Source organism: Notolepis coatsorum (assembly GCF_963971535.1).
Source record: "Notolepis coatsorum genome assembly, chromosome: 8".
NCBI lineage: Eukaryota > Metazoa > Chordata > Actinopteri > Aulopiformes > Paralepididae > Notolepis > Notolepis coatsorum.
The window spans coordinates 16,035,428-16,057,617 of record NC_140172.1 but is presented as its reverse complement, the minus strand read 5'-3'; the positions used below and the strand labels follow the sequence as shown (position 1 = coordinate 16,057,617).

The 22,190-nt window shown below is 41.3% G+C and overlaps 1 protein-coding gene across 1 annotated transcript in view; it reads left to right on the top strand.

Moving 5' to 3' along the window:
* zzef1 (zinc finger, ZZ-type with EF hand domain 1) overlaps positions 1-22,190 on the top strand; it is a 184,200-nt gene that overhangs the window by 129,679 nt on the left and 32,331 nt on the right. The window contains exons 39-48 of the mRNA XM_084320319.1: positions 528-606; positions 708-949; positions 2,184-2,516; positions 4,395-4,495; positions 5,169-5,304; positions 7,481-7,840; positions 9,451-9,594; positions 10,934-11,102; positions 11,938-12,036; positions 15,322-15,487. Coding sequence (XP_084176445.1) covers positions 528-606; positions 708-949; positions 2,184-2,516; positions 4,395-4,495; positions 5,169-5,304; positions 7,481-7,840; positions 9,451-9,594; positions 10,934-11,102; positions 11,938-12,036; positions 15,322-15,487 — 1,829 coding nt within the window. The remainder of the gene's footprint in view (positions 1-527; positions 607-707; positions 950-2,183; positions 2,517-4,394; positions 4,496-5,168; positions 5,305-7,480; positions 7,841-9,450; positions 9,595-10,933; positions 11,103-11,937; positions 12,037-15,321; positions 15,488-22,190) is intronic.

Below are 22,190 nucleotides of genomic sequence, written 5' to 3'. Positions count from 1 at the left end.
AATCTTGCCAAAACAAACCAATTAGTATCCAGCTGCAGAACGGCAGACCAGCCACACTCTCAGACCCAAATTATTATTATTTTTTTTTATTACATTTTTTTAATCCCAATTTCTCACATTACATTCACCCTGAATGTTGACGTTATCCAGGTGAAAAGTTAACTTCATAAATCATTTGATGTATAATTAAATCAAAGGAAATGCGTTTGGGTCTGAGAGTGTGGCTGGTCTGCCGTTCTGCAGCTGGATACTATTGGTTTGTTTTGGCAAAGTTCTTCTGCTCTGTGTGACAATAAATAAATGAATGATGATATGCAATTTAAAACCAAAACTAAGGCCTCAGTATGAGTTTAAGACGTGAACATGGTCATGTTTGTTGAATAAATTTTTTTTTTTTTTTTTTTTTTTGATCGTGAAATATCGGTATCGGTAGATACTCAAAATCACATGATCGGGATCGGATTGGGAGCAAAAAAACATGATCGGGACATCCCTAGTTGTGAGGCCCTTCTTGAAAGCCTCCACAGTCTGTGGCGCTCGCAGGTGGTCAGGGAGACTGTCACAGACTGGGAGCGGAGGAGCAAAAAGCCCGATCTCCCACGGTCTGTTTGATCAGTCTGATCAGGAACCATAGTGTGATTGTAATGGTTGTATAAATAAAGATGTGTTATAATAACCCTCTGTGTGTCTCCTCCTCTCCCTCACAGTGAAGGACTACCAGCTGATCCAGCCCCAGGACTCCAGCGCCGCCGCGGCAGCAGCAGCAGGCCCCCCGGGCCCGCTGGAGGGCCAGGGCCCCCCCCAGGCGCTGCTCAGTCGCTACCTCAGCAACTTCACCTCCATCATCAGCCACCTGCTGCAGGGCGGCCAGGAGAGCAGCTCCCCCGACAGCGTGGAGTCCTCCTGGGTTCTCTCCCTGGCGCTCAAGGGCCTCTACAACACACTCAAGGTAGAGAGGGGTCTGGGCCTGTTGGCCGACTGGTATGCGCGCCATTAGCGTTAGCCACGCGTCTAGGCCTCTTTGCTTTTGGAAAGAAAATAATAATAATCTTTTTTATTTTATTTTACTAATGAATGAATGAATGAAAACTTTATTAATAACAGATTGCAGAATGGGTACAATACAGTACGGCTCAATACACACAATTGTTAAGGGGATGCAGACCAGAGAAAGACTTTCGTCTTGTTCACATCATTGTGTAGTTCCTCAGTGAACGAAAACTTAAATGTTGTTATTTTGCTACCTTTACGATTAATTGCGAAAGATTTTCATGTTGAGCTATATAGATTGTGGATGAATACACACAGAAAGGTACACCGTGCCAATGTTCACGCTTTATTTGTTTTAAACGAGACGATTTAGAAATGGGTCCATTGGAAATACATTGCAATTTCAAGGAGGGTGGACCGCGCGGGAAAACAACAATGACGTAACCACTACACCTCCCTATAGGCACGCTCTGTTTGTGTGTGTTTTCTTATAGAAGAATAAAAAAACTGAATTCGAGGAATACTCAAATAATATCAATTAGAGTAGCTGAATTACATGTCACTCTTGTTGGTTTGGTAATAACTGGATAGAAGTAACATGAATATAATAATAATCATAATAAAAAAATGTAAACATAAAACTAATATGCTCGTTTTTGGTGTTCAACGCGTGGGCGCCAAAAACGAATATACTCGTTTTTGGCAGTCAAGGAGTTAATCGTCCAGTGCTACCCAGCAGGCCATGCAGCATCTTAAATATGTAAGCAAATTCTGTTACTGGAAATACCTACTGTAGGAATGTAATAATGAAATATTTACTCGTGAATGTAATAACCTTTTCTGAAAATATTCTGACGTTTATAAAGATGTCTACAATGTTTTACTGTTTTTAGATTATCATTGTTAATTAAGTGAATTGTGATTGTCATTATGTATCTCATGTATTGTTATGTTTTGTGTTTTGTGGACCCCAGGAAGACTCTAGCTCGCCACTTAGGTGGCAGCTAATGGGGATCCTTTTAACCCTTTCATCGGCGCGCTACCAAAACGGTTAACCCTTTTCACTGCCACACAACAGCTGGCGACTGTCGGTTGTGTGATAGTAAAGGGTTAACCGTCTGTCGTGTGGCAGTGAAAGGGGTTAAACAATAAACAGTCCGGGCTGACCTTCTGCTTTGTGTTCTGTCTCCCAGAAGCACGGCGTGGAGCAGGCCCAGGAGGCCATGCAGCGGTCCGGGCTGACCCAGCTGCTGGTGAGGAAGTGCAGCAAGGGCACGGGCTTCAGCAAGCTGTGGCTGCTGCGCGACCTGGAGATCCTCTCCATCATGCTCTACTCCTCCAAGAGGGAGATCCACTCCATGGCCCAGGACTCCCAGGAGGAGCGGGGGGAGGAGCGCGGGGGGGAGGAGCGCGAGCCGGACAAGGAGCATGACTCTGACCACTCCAGCTGCTGCGCCGACGACCCCGACCCCAACCGGCTCGACCCGCTGGAGGGCCTGGACGAGGAGACCAAGATCTGCTTCCAGGTCAAGAGAGGGTCGCTTGTTGCTTTGTAGCACCACGGCTTAGTGCCAAACGGCAGAGGGGGTCATCTCACAAACGGGATGATTAGCCAGTTAACCTGTTAATAACCCTTTCACTGGCACACGACAGCCGGTTAACCCTTTCACTGTGACAATACAGAAGGTTAGCCCTTTACTATCACACAATCCGCGGAGCTAATGATGCTAATGATGGAGCATCGCCGTCGGTTGTGTGATAGTAAAGGGCTAACCTTCTGTCGTGTGGCAGTGAAAGGGTTAAGCTGTAGCCCTATTTTCAGAAAATCCGCCTAAAAGTACATGCCCAAGTAAATGGAAGATTGCTCCACTTCTACAAGGTCCATTTGCATGTTCATGTATCTAGGGACATCTATGGACCTCAGGGAATGTATTCCCAGTGTCAGAAATATTGTGTCTATATTACTAGGCTTGAGTAAATCGTAATGAAACAAAGGAGAATATAAATTATGATTTGTCTTTGCATCTTTGACGGTGAATAACACCATGCTAAAAATGACCAGACATGAAAAACTGCCACTGATCTCGTTCAGCACCTTCTTGAGATCTTGCAAAATCTAAGCAAATGAATAAAGGGAAGATGATTAAACGGAAGGATTTGTAGATACAGTACTGAACTGCCATCCGGACACATGCCATTTTTATTATAATGCATTGAATATAGAATATCTGGCCTATAAATGACCTTATTATGGCCAAGTCATACATCTTTGGGTAGGAGTGGACCAAATCTCTTTCCAATGGCAGTGTTAAATCTGGATTTAGTCATTTCCTCATGTTTTTTTCTGATGCAATGCACAGAGAATTCACATTATTCAGAGAAACTCTTATTTTCGAAAAAAATTTAAAACATCGGAAAACAAACGTAGTGCTGAAAATATACACGTTGACTGCTGTTTTGATGGGGTTGGGGGACCCTACAGCTTAACAGGTTAAGACGGATGACTTTGAAATCATCATGTTTTGGGTTTGAATCTGTACTAAACTAAACTTGAATATTTAGGTTTAGGAATGTGATTCAGTCTTGCATATTGATAATTGTTAATTATGAGTTATACAAAATATTATAACAAGTTATTTAATGTTATTACATGGCGTTTTCACATAAGCCGAAATGCTGGCTTGTGATTGGTCAATAGCGCGCGTCAGAGGTCAGTTATCAGACAATAATGACCGCTGTGGGACAATAATGACCGCTGTGCGCAGCTGTTCGCAATCAAGCCCACTGACAAACACTGTTTCAGTGCAGCCAATCAGACACACCTGCCGGGCTCCCCGCGATAATAATAATCACTTTATTTGGGCTGACAGAGCCACAGAACAACTGCGATTTGTCAAATTAATTAGGTATATTGTTAGTAAGTTAGCCATGTAATAAGCGGGATAATGTATAGCTTTACTCGGTCATTGTCGCAAAATAATTGACCTTCACTGATGTTTAAAACACCTCGCCGAGGCGGCTCGGTATTTTAAACTACGTGTCGGTCAATTATTTTGCGACAATGACCTCGTAGCTATACATTATCCCTTACATATTGACTCTTGGCCAGACTCTCTGTCCTCGCTCCACAACGGTGGGACGGACTTCCCACCACAGTTAGGACAGCCGAAAAACCCGATCAGTCTTCCGCCGTCAACTAAAAACACCACTTCTTCAATCGATATCTGAAATGACTCGGCTGTAAAGAGTCTTACCCTTCCTGCTGACTTGTCGTACAGAACGTGTAATGACCAAATGTAAATGTTAAAGTGGCTTTAGCATCACACAGGTTCTTAAGTATGACCACGTTCTTACTGTATGCAGTTCTCTACGTGCGTCTCATGGTGTCCCGTGACGTCCCGTAGATCACCCACGACGCCCTGAACGCCCCGCTGCACATCCTGAGGGCCATGTACGAGCTGCAGATGAAGAGGACGGACTCCTTCTTCCTGGAGGTGCAGAAGAGGTCGGCATCATCATCCACTCCTTTTTCGTGACGATACTTTTATATAAACGTCAACGTATTCTTATGTCTGAAATGTATGATTTTCTTTTATTTTGTCACTTTGTGTGCTGATTTTATGCCTATGTAAATTTTTTATACTAATTGCTGTGGTGCACTCTGGACTGAGAGTACTATGTAGATAGTTATTGATTTGATTTGATTTGATTTGATATTTTTTATTTTCGTGTCTTACATACAGATGTAAGACAGATGTAAGCCATATGGGCTTACAAGACACATAACAATAAGTATATAATAATATACTTTACCAATTACTTAACAAATGACATAGACCAAGATGGCCATAAAAAAAAGAAAAATACAAGAAAATACAATAAAACGTAATATAACACAAGCTGTACTCAATGTAAATAAACAGAAAAACAAGGTGAATTCAAATACAATTATATAGGATACAGTGTGTTTTGTCTCAGGTGCATGTTATTAATATTTATTATTGTTATATTGTAGAAATGTGTGCATTGAAATGTCTGTAAAGTCTCGACGACATTGAAAATGAGGATGACCTCGATTGTAATTTCGAGAATAAATAAAGGTTGATGATGATGATCAAAAAGGTGATTTATGACAAGGGGAATGTCAACGCTCCCGTCTGTGTGATTGATTTGTGCAGGTTTGACGGAGACGTGATCAAGACGGACGAGACGATCCGCACCCTGGCCCAGAAGTGGCAGCCGACCAGGAGGCCTCGCTCCCAGGAGAGGAGCACCAAGGCTGTGGACACGGACATGGTGGTGGTCTCCTGCATGGTGAGCTGTTCTTATGACATGGTGGTGGTCTCCTGCATGGTGAGCTGTTCTTATGACATGGTGGTGGTCTCCTGCATGGTGAGCTGTTCTTATGACATGGTGGTGGTCTCCTGCATGGTGAGCTGTTCTTATGACATGGTGGTGGTCTCCTGCATGGTGAGCTGTTCTTATGACATGGTGGTGGTCTCCTGCATGGTGAGCTGTTCTGATGACATGGTGGTGGTCTCCTGCATGGTGAGATGTTCTGATGACATGGTGGTGGTCTCCTGCATGGTGAGATGTTCTGATGACATGGTGGTGGTCTCCTGCATGGTGAGATGTTCTTATGACATGGTGGTGGTCTCCTGCATGGTGAGCTGTTCTGATGACATGGTGGTGGTCTCCTGCATGGTGAGATGTTCTGATGACATGGTGGTGGTCTCCTGCATGGTGAGATGTTCTTATGACATGGTGGTGGTCTCCTGCATGGTGAGCTGTTCTTATGACATGGTGGTGGTCTCCTGCATGGTGAGCTGTTCTTATGACATGGTGGTGGTCTCCTGCATGGTGAGCTGTTCTTATGACATGGTGGTGGTCTCCTGCATGGTGAGATGTTCTGATGACATGGTGGTGGTCTCCTGCATGGTGAGCTGTTCTTATGACATATTACTTACTGTACAACTACCTTCTATAAGAAGACATATTACTAGAGGTTTGCCCTAGGGCTGACCTTCGAATCTTTTTTTTTTTTTATTCGAAGCTTCGGGGCCGAGATTCTATTTTAATTCGAAGCTTCGAGATAAAAAATATATATATATATATATATATTTATTAAAAAAATTATATTTTTTTATGTTGTGGGACTTGTACAGCACTTTGTTCAACTTTGTCAGTGCTGTAAAGTTTAAACCTTTTAAAATCTTAGACAAACTAAACACTTTGCTTTCATGAAATATTGTAAGCCATCATTTGAGGCTTTATAAAAGCAGCACAATGAACACAAATCTGTCAGTGCCGAGTCCGACCTCATCTTAAATAACAAACAGCATTGCTTGTTGTAATTAACAAAGAGAGGCAGAGTTGATTTAGCAAAAAAAAATATATATATATTTTTTTAATAATCAAATTTAATTTTCATATTCGAATCCCATGCCCATCGAACGAAGCTTCGAAGTATTTAAGACAGCCCTAGTTTGCCCTGAGTGGGAGGTTCGAAAGGTCAAAGTGGGTATCAAACAGGAGGGAAGACTGTCAAGTTTTAAACTGTGGATACCAAACAGAGAAGGTAAAGACGACTTTGAACTGTTGAACAGTAATCCAGAACTATTTTATTGCACTGTAAAGAAATTATAAATTCTCTTTTTTAATCTATTCTACTATTTTATTGCATTGCACTATTTTACTCTGTATTTTATCTTACTCTTTTTATTATTGTCTATTTAAAACTGAATCAAACCATAAACAAGCTGGCCTGTTGGGATGTTAGATCCTAATGTGAAAAACTGTGATTTTATATGTCTGCATTTATGCCTGTCTTTGAAGCACTTTTAGCTGCAGTTTCTGTATGAAAGGTGCTATACAAATAACGTTTATTATTATTATTATTATTATTATTATTATTATTATTATTATTATTATTATTATTATTATTATTATTACTTACAACTAGGGCTGTCAGTTTATCGCGTTAATTAGATTAATTAATTACACAGCAAATTATCGCGTTATGAAAATTAACTCAAAATGTATTACAATTTTTTATATATATATATTTTTTTTGTATCTCATTCATTCCATAAGAACGTAGAATACACATTTACAGACTTCTTTTTAATATGGTCCATTTGCATGTTCTTGGTATCTGATTCTAGGGACATCTATGGTCAGAAATACTGTGTCTGTTTCTAGGCTTGAGTAAATTGTAATGAACCAAATGAGAATATAAAAAAAAAAAGTTATCTTTGACTGTGATTAACACCATGCTCAAATTGACCAGACCTGAAAAATCCGGACACATGCAATTTGAAATATGATTATAGAATATAGAATATCAGGCATAAAATGGTTATGTGATTAAAATGCGATTAATTCGATTAATTCATTACAAATCCTGTAATTAATTAGATACATTTTTTTAATCGCCTGCCAGCACTACTTACAACTAACATTGCTTCCCTCCCCTCCCTCCCTCCACCAGTCCAAGCCCAGCCGCTGTGAGAAGGCCATGGAGGAGTCCAACGTCGTGGTGCAGAAGCTCATCACCAACTCCGAGAGCGACCTGCAGCTGAGCTACGCCAAGCAGCGGCGCACCAAGAGCTCCGCCCTGCTGCACAAGGAGCTGGACGTGCGCAGCAACCGCTCGGTGCGGCAGTACCTGGTGAAGGTGAACCAGGCCATCGCCACGCTGTACGCCCGCCACGTGCTGGCCTCGCTGCTGGCCGACTGGCCCGAGGGTGCGTCGCTGACCGAGGAGGCGCTGGAGCTGAGCGGGGCGTCGCACATGGCCTACATCCTGGACATGCTGATGCAGCTGGAGGAGAGGGCGCTGTGGGAGAAGGTGAGGGGGGGGGGGGGGGCTGTGGGAGAAGGTGAGGGGTGGAGAGGGAGGGAGGGCGCTGTGGGAGAATTTGAGGGAGGGAGATGGTGAGGGGGGGAGAGAGGGAGGGAGGGAGAAGGTGAGGGGGGAGGGAGGGAGGGCGCTGTAGGAGAAGGGGGGAGGGAGAGGAGGGAGAAGGTGAGGGGGGGGGGGAGGGCGCTGTGGGAGAAGGTGAGGGGGGGAGAGGGAGGGAGGGAGGGCGCTGTGGGAGAAGGGGAGGGAGGGAGGGAGAGGGAGAGAGAAAAAGAAAGAGAGAGAGAGTGGAAGTGTGTGTGAGGGGGTTGGGTTTTGTTGAGTGATCATGGTGATTAGGGCAAATGGTTTCCCTCATTTACAGTCACGTCGAGTGTACATACAGAGTTAAGCAAAAAAAAGGCATATAAAATCACACAGTATATAAAACCATAACAATAAGACAAGTGAGGATAACAATCAATTAAAACATGAACAACTTTATTGACAAAGGTTGGAGATCAAGGGTTTAAACTCTGCAACAGAGGGGAGAATCTCGAGCTTTAAGGACCGTTTGTGTTCATTCCATGAGCTAGAGGGGCATCGTGGCAAAATGTAGATTTACCCTGTTCAGAGCAAACTGAACCTTAAGGACCAGCCAGTCACTAGACCGGGTCTCCCATCAGAGAGGACCAACCAACCTTCTCATAAAGGACACAGTGATGAGTGTCGTATCTATCACCAGTGATGAATCTGAGGGCAGAGTGATAGACGGAGTCCAAGGATTTAAGGGTTGAGTCCGCAGAATGCCTATAAATTACATCACCATAGTCCAGGACTGTTTCTCCATTTCTCCATTTCTGCCTTGCACTATATAGTATTGTATATTAGTACACTGCACAGTATTGTATATTGTATGGTAACTACGTCTATTCTGCATCGAACATTGTACATATGTCTAAACTGAACACTGTGACCTCATTTTTTTTACTTCTAATTTTACTATGTTATTTTATTTCATACTTATCTTGTCTTGCACAGTCTCTGGAGCGCAACAGTAAGAAGCATTTTGTATAAAAGTATTCTGTACTTCTGTATGACAACTATTAAAGAAACTTGAAACTTGAAACTTGACTGATGAGAAAACTGCTTAGACAACCCTCTTCCTGCTAATCAAAGGAAAGCTGGTTCTGTTTCTGGATGGGAAGCCAATGTTCTGTTGCAACTTGGAGGCTAGGTTGTTTAATGTGGAATTTAAATGTACATTTCTCATCGAGCCACACGCCTAAATAATCATACAGAAAATTCAAAGAGAAAAATATGAATGACGTGTGAAAATACTAGATTACGCAGCACAACTGAGTTGACAACCGCGGCAATTTAAATCTGCCTTTCTTACGGTAATTTTTTTTAACAGATGACTAAAATGACACATTAAATAGATTATATAATTTTTCCACCAATGAAATGCTAAAAGACCACAACCATTGATGACTGTGGAAAAACAAAAGCTGGTCATTTTCACTATGAAGAATTGTCATTTTTTTTTTCTAAAAGAAATGTCCACCATCAAGCTCCAAAGTGACATATGGCTCCTGTGTGTCATCCCGCTCTCTCAGATCCTCCAGAAGGTGCTGACGGGCTGCAGCGAGGCCATGCTGGCCAGTCTGTCTCTCACCGCCTGCCAGTTCATGGAGGAGCCAGGCATGGCCGTGCAGCTCCGGGAGTCCAAGCACCCCTACGACAACAACACCAACTTTGAGGTAAAAAAAAATATATAATAATTGATATTCTCCTTTGGTGCATTACAATTTACTCAAGCATAGTAACAGACACAATATTTCTGACACTGGGCATACATTCACAGAGGTCCATAGATGTCCCTAGATACCAAGAACATGCACATGGACCTTGTAGAAGTGGAGCAATCTTCCATTTACTTGGGTATATGTACGTTGTCAATCCGGCTTCAGAACGCACCATAGCACTGAAACTGCTCTTACAAAAATAATTAGTGACCTCAGAATAAACTCTGCAAACAAAATCTAAATTCTTGTCCTATTAGATCTAAGCGCAGCGTTTGACACGATCGACCTGTTTTACCTTTCTGTTCTATTGTAAAACTGCTCAAAACTAAGATTTTAAATTGGCAGGTTCGGAATCCACTGTTTACTGTTGGTTGTTTGACTAATACGTTACTTTCATGATCCAACATTTATATTCCATTGTGAAACAAGGACACTCATTGTCATAGATGCAAAGCATTCTCACATAGATTGGACTGGTCTTGCACAAAGTGCCATGCCTATGATTCACCACTAGGGGAAGAGTAGCTAAGACAGACAGAGAGACAGACAGAGAGACAGACAGACAGACAGACAGACAGACAGACAGACAGACAGACAGACAGACAGACAGACAGACAGACAGACAGACAGACAGACAGACAGACAGACAGACAGTGGTCTACTCTATAAGGTGCTTCACATCTTGATTAAATTAGATTGAAAACCTTTATTTATCCCCGAGGGGAGATTCAGGTGTCCATCACATCATCCACAGCCATTTAAAAACAGTTAATATATAACATGCAATTAGTTAGTATGTGTTAAAAACAAAGACGGACATAATACGTAGGCTAAGAAAGAGCAAAAAAATGAGCTAAAATAGGGCTAAAAATAGAGCTAAAAGTGGTGAAGGGAAAGAAAAGAGTCTAATCATGTTGTTAATTAATAAATTAGAGTCCACCAATCAGCTCCTCCAGTCTTCAGGCAGTGTTTAACGCGTTGAGTGAGTCCTCTGACCTCTGCGTGGGTGTCTTATTTTTATAAAAAAAGATTTACCCAGTGCACACATTAATGAACATCTTCAGTTTCCACATCAATGTAAATGTGCCAGAGTTAGCTAATGAGCTAGTTTCCACCTGTAGTCGCTGCCTAACATGATGCATGTGTTTATGGTGTGGGAGGAAACCAGAGTACCCAGAGGAAACCCACACGAACACACAGGGAGAACATGCAAACTCCACACAGACAGGCCCCCTGCTGGGGTTCGAACCCAGGACCTTCTCAGCAGTGCTAACCACCGTGCCACCCACTGTAGGACAAGGTGCACATCCCGGGGGCCATCTACCTGTCGGTGAAGTTGGACCCGCGCTGCTACACGGAGGAGGGCTGCGACGTGCTCATCATGTCGAGCAGCAGCGACTTCCTGCAGGACCTCCACAACTTCAGCGGCTCCCCACAGAAATGGGCCGACTTTGAGATTCCCGGTACGACCCCCAATCCAGTCACTTTTCTACCGCATGATTGTTTTAGAGCTGTTTCCCCGAAGCCTGTTTTTGGGCTTCGAACTTCGTCAGGGTGTTTCGAACGGACATTCGAACCTTTTCATTAAAAAAAAGTTTATATAAAAAAATAATAATAAAGTTTCATTATTTTTTTTATAAATATCCTCAAACTAAATCCTCAATTTGAATAAAGTGATTCATCCTATTAAATGAGTTTTCTTTTTTTATTAAATCAACTTTCTTTAATGAATATAACTCAATCAGTTTTAATACTATAATATTAGTGTAGCCTAATCTTTATCTGCAACTGTGAAGAAAAACCCCATTGGTTTGGGACACATAAAAAATAAAAATAATTAAAAGTGTAAAATTCGAATGTTGATTTAGAATTCAAATGCCAACGTAACGAACGAAGGTCTGAGCGTTCGAACGTTTGGGCTCAGCCCTCGTGTGTGTGTGTGTGTGTGTGTGTGTGTGTGTGTGTGTGTGTGTGTGTGTGTGTGTGTTAAATCTGCACGTTTACATTGCACTACTTTTATTGTCTTTTATACACATTCTTATGTCTGAAATGTATGCATTGTTTTTATTTTGTCAATTTGTGTGCTGATTTTATGCCTATGTTCATTTGTATATACTAATTGCTGTGGTGCACTCTGGACTGAGAGTACTATGTAGATAGTTATTAATATTTATTATTGTTATATTGTAGAAATGTGTGCATTGAAATGTCTGTAAAGTCTCGACTACATTGAAAATGAGGGTGAGCTCGATTGTAATTTGGAGAATAAATCAAGGTTGATGATGTGCGTTTCCACAGGGGATACCCTGCACTACAGGTTCATGTCTGACATGAGCAACACAGAGTGGGGCTACAAGTTCACCGTGACTGGAGGACACAGAGGACGCTTCCAGACAGGTGCGTGTTTGTTCATTTTAGGGCTGACCTCGACCGAAAGGAGCCGTAGTCGACTGCCAACTCGACTTAGTCGAATGCTATTTGTTTTTAAATAAAATTGAATTTCTAATATTTTATTTTACTTTTACGTTTTTTTGGAGATCATTCTTTCCAAAAGCAAAGAGGCCTAGAAGCGTGGCTAGCGCTAATGGTGCGCATACCAGCGAGGCTAACTGCCTAAGAAAACGGGCACAGAGGCACTGAAAGAGGATTTCACCCGTCTAATGAACACACTAGACTAGACAAATATCAAGATGTATCCATCAGTGGACCAATTGCATGCTTTCGCAGAGGACAAGAAGCCTTCAGTCGACTCCTTCAGACATTAACACATTGGTCACCAAAAACGGCTTACGACGTGTTTGCCTGCCATGCGTTAAACGCCAAGAACGGCGAAAGCCGTTTTTGAAATCAATATAAAAAAAATTCGCCATGGCATTCATAATTCATCCAGCCAACCTCCGACCCTGCAGCGGGACCTGAATGAGATTGCAACGCCTCATTACCGCCACCTGGTGGATGGTTGGGCGAGTTACACTCTCAAAACCGGAAGTTGTGATCGGTGCGTCGAGGAAATCCCTCCGGCAGTAATATCTTGCTACGTGGGTCCAGACAAACACTGGCGTGCATATGGATCGCTTCCATAACGCAATAATCGATATGATTTCGGCATTTATTGCGCCATACAAACCGGAAATGGATCTAGGCGATCAGCGTCAAATAATTGGGATCTTTTTCTTCCAGTCTCATCAGCGAACGGTAAGGGGACAGTAACGTTATTTTCAGCCCGATTGTGCGTTTCTTAGTTTGCAAACAGTCTGATCAATATATCAACCCATACTACATAAAGCCGTTACTGGTGATAAAGGAATTATAGACGACCCCCGCACCCCCTTTCCTCCACGCATGATTAAGCATAATGTATACCGATCATATAGATTTGAATTTTTTTAATATAACGTGTATAGGAAAGAAACTGCAATCGATAATCTATCATATGCGTTTGGGCATATAACTAGCGTTTTTGGAATTACAGCAGAAAAGCTTATAAACATACTTATATTCAAGACGGTATTAACACAACAATGTATGAATGAAAAAATATAACGTTCCCACATCCGGAACGATAGATAATCGATGGGCCATAGTAATGTCAATATAGCAATAAAATTTAAAAAGTTATAGCCCTGCAAAGAAGGTAAACATCTCCATAGGCTTTCAACGGTGGCAGACTGGGTACTTTGATGGGTACAATGGCTGGCAGTCAATGTGTTAAGCACCCCCCACAGCCCAAATGGAATGATAAAACAAAAACTAAATGTTTTAATTTTTATTATTTTTCCACCAGTCGACTATCTGCAAATTTTGGCCAATCAAAGTCGACTATACAAATCCTTAGTCGGGGACAGGCCTAGTGTTTGTACAGTCACAGACAATGATGTCACATGTCTAAAATAAGTTAATTGAACCTGCACACTGAATTGTTCTGCATCTACGTTTGACTTCAGGGCTGCCCCCTCAGTGCATTAATTCTTTCGGTTTGGTTTTAGTTGACCGAGACTTAGTCGATTTTTGTTAACTTTTCATAGTTTTTTCCCACACTGATAAGCTCATAGTATCTGATAAGCTCTAGATTTAAACAGGTCCTTCTGCACAATTACAGGTGGAAAACACAAGTTTACAGTTGTGTCTATTAAACCGACTAATAAGTGAGTCGACTAAGTCATAACAAGACTGTCTTTAAGTCTTTAGTCTTACTCGTGCTTCAACCCAGAATGCGTTCAACCATTAAGACCATGTGTTGTATTACCTGACGAAGGCTCACTTCTGCTTCAGATGTTCCATAACAAGTACAGTTGATTGGGAGCTATATTTTAGTGTCTGGGTTATTGTAGTGTCTTCTGTTTGACACGTTTGTAACAGACATATTCTCACCCGCTAGTGTGTGACTGATGCCTGCCGCTCGCAGCAGCTGTGGAACTATCCCACATAGATTGGCCTCCTATGATAGGAAAAGAATTGGCTTTTCAAAGTGGGTATCAAACAGGAGGGAAGACTGTCAGGTTTTAAACTGTGTAGGACCCAGGCCTAGATCTGCACCCTGAGAGAGGGAACTGCACCCTGAGAGAGGGAACTGCACCCTGAGAGGGAGGTTCGAAGGGTCAAAGTGGGTATAAAACAGGAGGGAAAACTGATTTTATATGTCTGCACTTCATGTGCTCAGTGGCTCAGGAGGTAGAGCAGTCGTCTGGCAACCTGGAGGTTCCCGGTTCGATTCCCGCTCCTCCTGGGCAGCGTGTCGATGTGTCCTTGAGCAAGACACTTAACCCCTAACTGCTCCCGATGTGCAGGTTGGCACGTTGCATGGTTGCCTCTGCCGTCGGTGTGTGAATGTGTGAGTGAACGGGTAAAATGTGAGTAACAAATTGTATAGCGCTTTGGATAAAAGCACTATATAAAAAAGCAGCCATTTACCATTTCATGTCTATTCTATTCTACTATTTTATTGCACTGCACTATTGCAGTTAGGGATGGGTACCTTTCACATTTGAACCGATACCGGTACCTGTGAATCGATACCGGTACCCAACGGTACCTTTTTTCGGTACTTTAGTCTCAAGAAATTTAATTTACCTACCTCAGTCGTAAAAAAAAAAATCCAAACTTCAAATAACTACAATTTCGACAGTTTTCGGCTTGTCATTGCTCCGACTGCTTTGTTGTTGAATCAAGTCAAATCCTAGGTAAGCATATATTGTGCGTGTGAACGTTGACATGAAAAAAAAAAGTAAACATTTTTTATTTATTTTTTTGGTTTCTCACTTGATTCGATACTCGGTAGTACCGACGTGTTTCGGTTCGGTACCTCAAAAGTACCGAATTCGGTACCCATCCCTAATTGCAGTATTGCATTTTACTCTGTTTATTCTATCTTACTCTTTCTATTATTGTCTATTTTTAAAACTGAATCAAACCATAAACAAGGTGGCCTGTTGGGATGTTCGATCCTAATGTGGAAAAACTGTGACTTTATGTGCTCATTTTATGCCTGTCTTTTTTCTGTTGTGATGCACTTTGAGCTACAGTCTCTGTATGAAAGGGAAATGTCTCCTGAAAGCATTGTCGGGCTCAGCCGTCGCTCTCCTTCCATGTTCCAAGTCCAAGTCACTTGGGAGACTTTCACATTTGTTCAAACTCCCATCGCCTCTGAAAATGTAATACATGTTTTTTTTTCTCTTTGATCAGGTTTTGAGATCCTGAAGCAAATGTTAGCCGACGATCAAGTGCTGCATCACCTGCCATTGGCTGACATCTGGGAGTGGCAGGTGGGCGTGGCCTGCTGTCAGACGGGGAACCAGCGTCTGAAGGCCATCCACTTGTTGCTCCGCCTCCTGCAGTGTCAATCACAGATGTAAGGCTCCTCCCTTCCTATAATTATTAACCCTTTCTTCTCACATACATACACATGTCTCATTCTGTCTACACAGCACAAGGATTTTAGGACTGTAGGTGTTGCTTTGTCTAGTTGGGTAACAAGTACGACACCAAAGTTGTTTGCAAAACCTAGTGTTTTCTTAAAGAGACAGTACAATGATGTTTTAATTCAGTCATAAATGAATGAATGAATGATTTTATTTCGGTCTTCTTTTACAAATCAATATACAGTAGTAGTAAATGTATAAAAGAAAGAAAATTACCGAAAAGGTTTAGGCTGAAGCCGAGGCTTATAATTGCCTGTCCTTTTTACATTACATTATTTACAAAAAAACTAAAACGTTTAAAATTTAATTTTTTTTTGCCAAAACAAAAGGTTACAAAACTGTCATAGTTTTATATACAAAACAAAATGACTTATTGTGGATAGTTAATGTCACGAGTATCATTCTTTCAGCATCAGATGTATCATTTGATTTGTTAGAAGTGTTTTAGGTCACCGTCTCTGAGCACAGCCAGCTCTCAGTAGGCTGAGGGGGCGTGGCTTAGTGCACCCTCTCTGAGCACAGCCAGCTCTCAGTAGGCTGAGGGGGCGTGGCCAGCTCTCAGTAGGCTGAGGGGGCCTACTTTCCCCTACTTTCCCCTACTGTTGGTCCGAGAGGCCGGAGACTGTCACATGCTTTCCTCCGACACATGTGCAGCCAGCCGGCAGCCAGCCTGGCCGCGCAGATTCTCACCGGGAGAGTGTAACGTGTGGAAGGCCACACTCCCTCTCACCAGATCCTACCTTCGCTGAGCAGGCGCCCCGACCGAACTGTAGGGGTCGCTGTCCACAACGTCCAGGACCCACCCACGGCTCCCCTCCCCCTAACTCAGCCAAACGAGTTAGTATAGCGATCAGCCCGAGCCAAGGCAATGCTGACTCTCCGGGAGTCGAGACCGCAGCCTCTTGCATTGGTGACGAGCACAACTTCCGCTACGCCACCTGACCGCCCGTACTGAATGTTTTAAGTTGTTAGCCTCTCACTAGTCTCTCTTTCTTCTTGTCTCTGTACAGTCCTGACCATATTCACAGTGTGTTGTCAGGGGCTTGGAGGGGATTATGTGGCGGCTGACGAGCTTGGTGTTCAGCAACATTATAAGTGATTATAGATCAGATGCTAAGCTCGCTGACAGCTGTACTGATATTCCAGCTGACGTGCTGCACTGCACTGCCAAGTGACTCAGTTGGACTTCTAGTCAGATTTAGATCCAATTTGCAAGCATTTGCAAGAAGTGGCGTAACAAACTCCATACATATTGTCAAATGCCTTGCATTCTATTTGTTGGCTGTAAAATGTCAGCGCATGCGAGTGAGTGAAATAACACTGTGCATCAGATGTTTAGGGTTAGATGTTAGATGTTTGGGTTAGGTTATATGTTGGATGTTATATGTTTGGGTTAGGTTATATGTTTGATGTTAGATGTTTGGGTTAGGTTATATGTTTGATGTTAGATGTTTGGGTTAGGTTATATGTTTGATGTTAGATGTTTGGGTTAGGTTATATGTTAGATGTTAGATGTTTGGGTTAGGTTATATGTTAGATGTTAGATGTTTGGGTTAGGTTATATGTTAGATGTTAGATGTTTGGGTTAGGTTATATGTTAGATGTTAGATGTTTGGGTTAGGTTATATGTTTGATGTTAGATGTTTGGGTTAGGTTATATGTTAGATGTTAGATGTTTGGGTTAGGTTATATGTTAGATGTTAGATGTTTGGGTTAGGTTATATGTTAGATGTTAGATGTTTGGGTTAGGTTATATGTTTGATGTTAGATGTTTGGGTTAGGTTATATGTTTGATGTTAGATGTTTGGGTTAGGTTATATGTTAGATGTTAGATGTTTGGGTTAGGTTATATGTTTGATGTTAGATGTTTGTGTTAGGTTATATGTTAGATGTTTGGGTTAGGTTATATGTTAGATGTTTGGGGTAGGTTATATGTTAGATGTTAGATGTTTGGGTTAGGTTATATGTTAGATGTTAGATGTTTGGGTTAGGTTATATGTTAGATGTTAGATGTTTGGGTTAGGTTATATGTTAGATGTTAGATGTTTGGGTTAGGTTATATGTTAGATGTTAGATGTTTGGGTTAGGTTATATGTTTGATGTTAGATGTTTGGGTTAGGTTATATGTTTGATGTTAGATGTTTGGGTTAGGTTATATGTTAGATGTTAGATGTTTGGGTTAGGTTATATGTTAGATGTTAGATGTTTGGGTTAGGTTATATGTTAGATGTTTGGGGTAGGTTATATGTTAGATGTTAGATGTTTGGGTTAGGTTATATGTTAGATGTTAGATGTTTGGGTTAGGTTATATGTTTGATGTTAGATGTTTGGGGTAGGTTATATGTTAGATGTTAGATGTTTGGGGTAGGTTATATGTTAGATGTTTGGGTTAGGTTATATGTTAGATGTTAGATGTTTGGGTTAGGTTATATGTTAGATGTTAGATGTTTGGGTTAGGTTAGATGTTAGATGTTAGATGTTTGGGTTAGGTTATATGTTTGATGTTAGATGTTTGGGTTAGGTTATATGTTTGATGTTAGATGTTTGGGTTAGGTTATATGTTTGATGTTAGATGTTTGGGTTAGGTTATATGTTTGATGTTAGATGTTTGGGTTAGGTTATATGTTTGATGTTAGGTTAGAAGGCCAGACAGTGCTTTTTCACTGTGTGGGGTTAGTTGTTATTGTTAGTAATTACCTGGCAGTGAGTGACATTTCTTAATTCACTATAAACTTGTCATGAGGTGTAATTGTTGCATATTTGGGGTTGTAATAATATGGCAATAATACCATATTTGATCTGGAAGATTATGGACAATATCTCCATGACCATTGATCCAGTCTATTGATCATAGAACTTGGCACGAAACACATGCGAAATGTTATGTTAATCCATCAAAGGGGTCGATTCTCAATCATGTGAATTAATAGATGTTTGCCTATTGATAACGGCTGTTACAATACTCTCAGATAGGTATTCCATCTGTGACGTGGACCTACACTCCTGCAACACTTTAGTGATAGTTTCTTCCATATTATCATACTCAATGCTCAATATGCTCATGTCGTCATCTGTAGCTAAATAAGTTATAACAATTACAACAGTGTTCCCCCAACATTAAAGTCCGATCTATGGCCCAAGATATAGCTACATGCATCTTTTACTGTACATACATTATAGCTTCAATTCAAACCTTTATTTATTCGCGAAAAGGACAATAATGAGGTCACCCTCATTTTCAATGTCTTACAGACATTTCAATGCAATTGAACATTTAATAAAAAATAATTACAATATTATAATAATAAATAATAATAACTCTTATCTATATAGCACCCTTCACAAATGCACGGCAGCCCAAAGTGCCCCACAGCAAATAGCACAAAATGAACATAGGCATAAAATCAGCATACAGTCAATTAGGGGTGGGAATCACCAGAGGCCTCACGATACGATACTATCACGATACTTAAGTCACGATACGATAGTATTGCGATTCAAAATATATTGCGATATGCTGAGTATTGCGATATTAATATTGCGATATATTGCGATTTATTACCTTTTTTTCAACTGCAAAGTAAAACTTTTTCAACATGTTTTATCTAATAAAATTACGTTTTCAGTCTGTTCATCTCACTTCAATCATTTTTATTGCAGCAAATGGGATTTTCTCAAGCAGACAGATGTCAACACTGTAATCTGTGTTGCATGTACCTGACAAACTGAACTGTTTGTATTACAGTCATATTCCAACTTAACTGAATGCACACGTGTGTGTGTGTGTGTGTGTGTGTGTGTGTGTGTGTGTGTGTGTGTGTGTGTGTGTGTGTGTGTGTGTGTGTGTGTGTGTGTGTGTGTGTGTGTGTGTGTGTGTGTGTGTGTGTGTGTGTGTGTGTGTGTGTGTGTGTGTGTGTGTGTGGACTACTGTACTATTACAGGTATTGAAATGAACAATGCAACTTCCTTATACAAAAAATATAAAATAATAATTAAAGAATTTCCATAATAAAATATCGATACTTGGTGTCCTTGTATCGATACCGTATTGCCACGCAAAGTATCGCGATACTATACTGCAGGGGTCAGCAATTAGGTTTGCCCACGGGCCAAATTTTCCCCAAGCCATTGTGTGGCGGGCCAATGATAGTGACATTTTTTTAACTTTGTCAAAATAAACGACATACATGTTTGCACTGTCTTTTTTCTATTATAAAGTGCCTCTCACACAGTGCATAACACATGAACAGATCAGTCATTTGATTTTAATGCAGGTGCTCGCATTATAAATCGAGATTAGTAGGGTGCATTTGATTTGAAGCACCACGGCGGGTGTATTATACATCGAATGCATTATTATTATTAAAACACAACACTCACCATAATGCAGGCAGCCCTGCCCTGGACTTATTATTGTTTCTGCTTCGGTCCTCCAAAATCCATAATGTTTGAAACATGTCAAATGTCCACTCGCGTTGAATGCCCACCCAACTTGAACACAGTTGCTTGCTTCATTGCCCCGTGTTGCCATGTCAACACGCGAGAGTCACGGGTTGCTTATTGCGAGAGTTACCTGTTGCGATAAACCCTTATTTTAAGTATGACTCTTGTTTATTAAAAGAAGCTTTATAGGTCGTAGGCTCCTCTTCTGGCTCATCGGTTGATATTTCCCCGTTGCAAAGAAGTTATTCAAAGACGTTTGTTTTGTTTTTGCTCGCATGACGGCATCCCAAACGCGGAAGTGAAAGTGAAATTCCATTGGTTCTCCCAGTCCACGTGACCATTTCTAGCATTTCAATTGGCTATAGTGACAGCCATAGATATGATGAATAGATAGATACAGCTTCACATGACACTCTGGCGTCACAACGAGTGAATATTTCCTGCGCGTAAAATAAACATCATATTCTCAAAATAACCTGACGGGCCAGAAATTATTGCTGGCGGGCCCATTTCGGCCCGCGGGCCGCCTATTTCCGATCCCTGCTATACTGTATGGATATTTCCCCCACCACTAAGTAACACGTACCTTTGATACTATACTGTATGGATATCATATTTCCCCCACCACTAAGTAACACGTACCTTTGATACTATACTGTATGGATATTTCCCCACCACTAAGTAACACGTACCTTTGATACTATACTGTATGGATATCATATTTCCCCCACCACTAAGTAACATGTACCTTTGATACTATACTGTATGGATATTTCCCCACCACCACTAAGTAACACGTACCTTTGATACTATACTGTATGGATATTTCCCCCACCACTAAGTAACACGTACCTTTGATACTATACTGTATGGATATTTCCCCACCACCACTAAGTAACACGTACCTTTGATACTATACTGTATGGATATTTTCCCACCACCACTAAGTAACACGTACCTTTGATACTATACTGTATGGATATTTTCCCCACCACTAAGTAACACGTACCTTTGATACTATACTGTATGGATATTTCCCCCCACCACTAAGTAACACGTACCTTTGATACTATACTGTATGGATATTTTCCCCACCACTAAGTAACACGTACCTTTGATACTATACTGTATGGATATTTCCCCCCACCACTAAGTAACACGTACCTTTGATACTATACTGTATGGATATTTCCCCACCACTAAGTAACACGTACTTTTGATACTATACTGTATGGATATTTCCCCACCACCACTAAGTAACACGTACTTTTGATACTATACTGTATGGATATTTCCCCCACCACTAAGTAACACGTACCTTTGATACTATACTGTATGGATATTTCCCCCCACCACTAAGTAACACGTACCTTTGATACTATACTGTATGTATATTTCCCCCACCACTAAGTAACACGTACCTTTGATACTATACTGTATGGATATTTCCCACCACCACTAAGTCATAACACATGAACAGATCAGTCATTTGATTTTAATGCAGGTGCTCGCATTATAAATCGAGATCAGTAGGGTGCATTTGATTTGAAGCACCACGGCGGGTGTATTATACATCGAATGTATTATTATTAAAACACAACACTCACCATAATGCAGGCAGCCCTGCCCTGGACTTATTATTGTTTCTGCTTCGGTCCTCCAAAATCCATAATGTTTGAAACATGTCAAATGTCCACTCGCGTTGAATGCCCACCCAACTTGAACACAGTTGCTTGCTTCATTGCCCCGTGTTGCCATGTCAACACGCGAGAGTCACGGGTTGCTTATTGCGAGAGTTACCTGTTGCGATAAACCCTTATTTTAAGTATGACTCTTGTTTATTAAAAGAAGCTTTATAGGTCGTAGGCTCCTCTTCTGGCTCATCGGTTGATATTTCCCCGTTGCAAAGAAGTTATTCAAAGACGTTTGTTTTGTTTTTGCTCGCATGACGGCATCCCAAACGCGGAAGTGAAAGTGAAATTCCATTGGTTCTCCCAGTCCACGTGACCATTTCTAGCATTTCAATTGGCTATAGTGACAGCCATAGATATGATGAATAGATAGATACAGCTTCACATGACACTCTGGCGTCACAACGAGTGAATATTTCCTGCGCGTAAAATAAACATCATATTCTCAAAATAACCTGACGGGCCAGAAATTATTGCTGGCGGGCCCATTTCGGCCCGC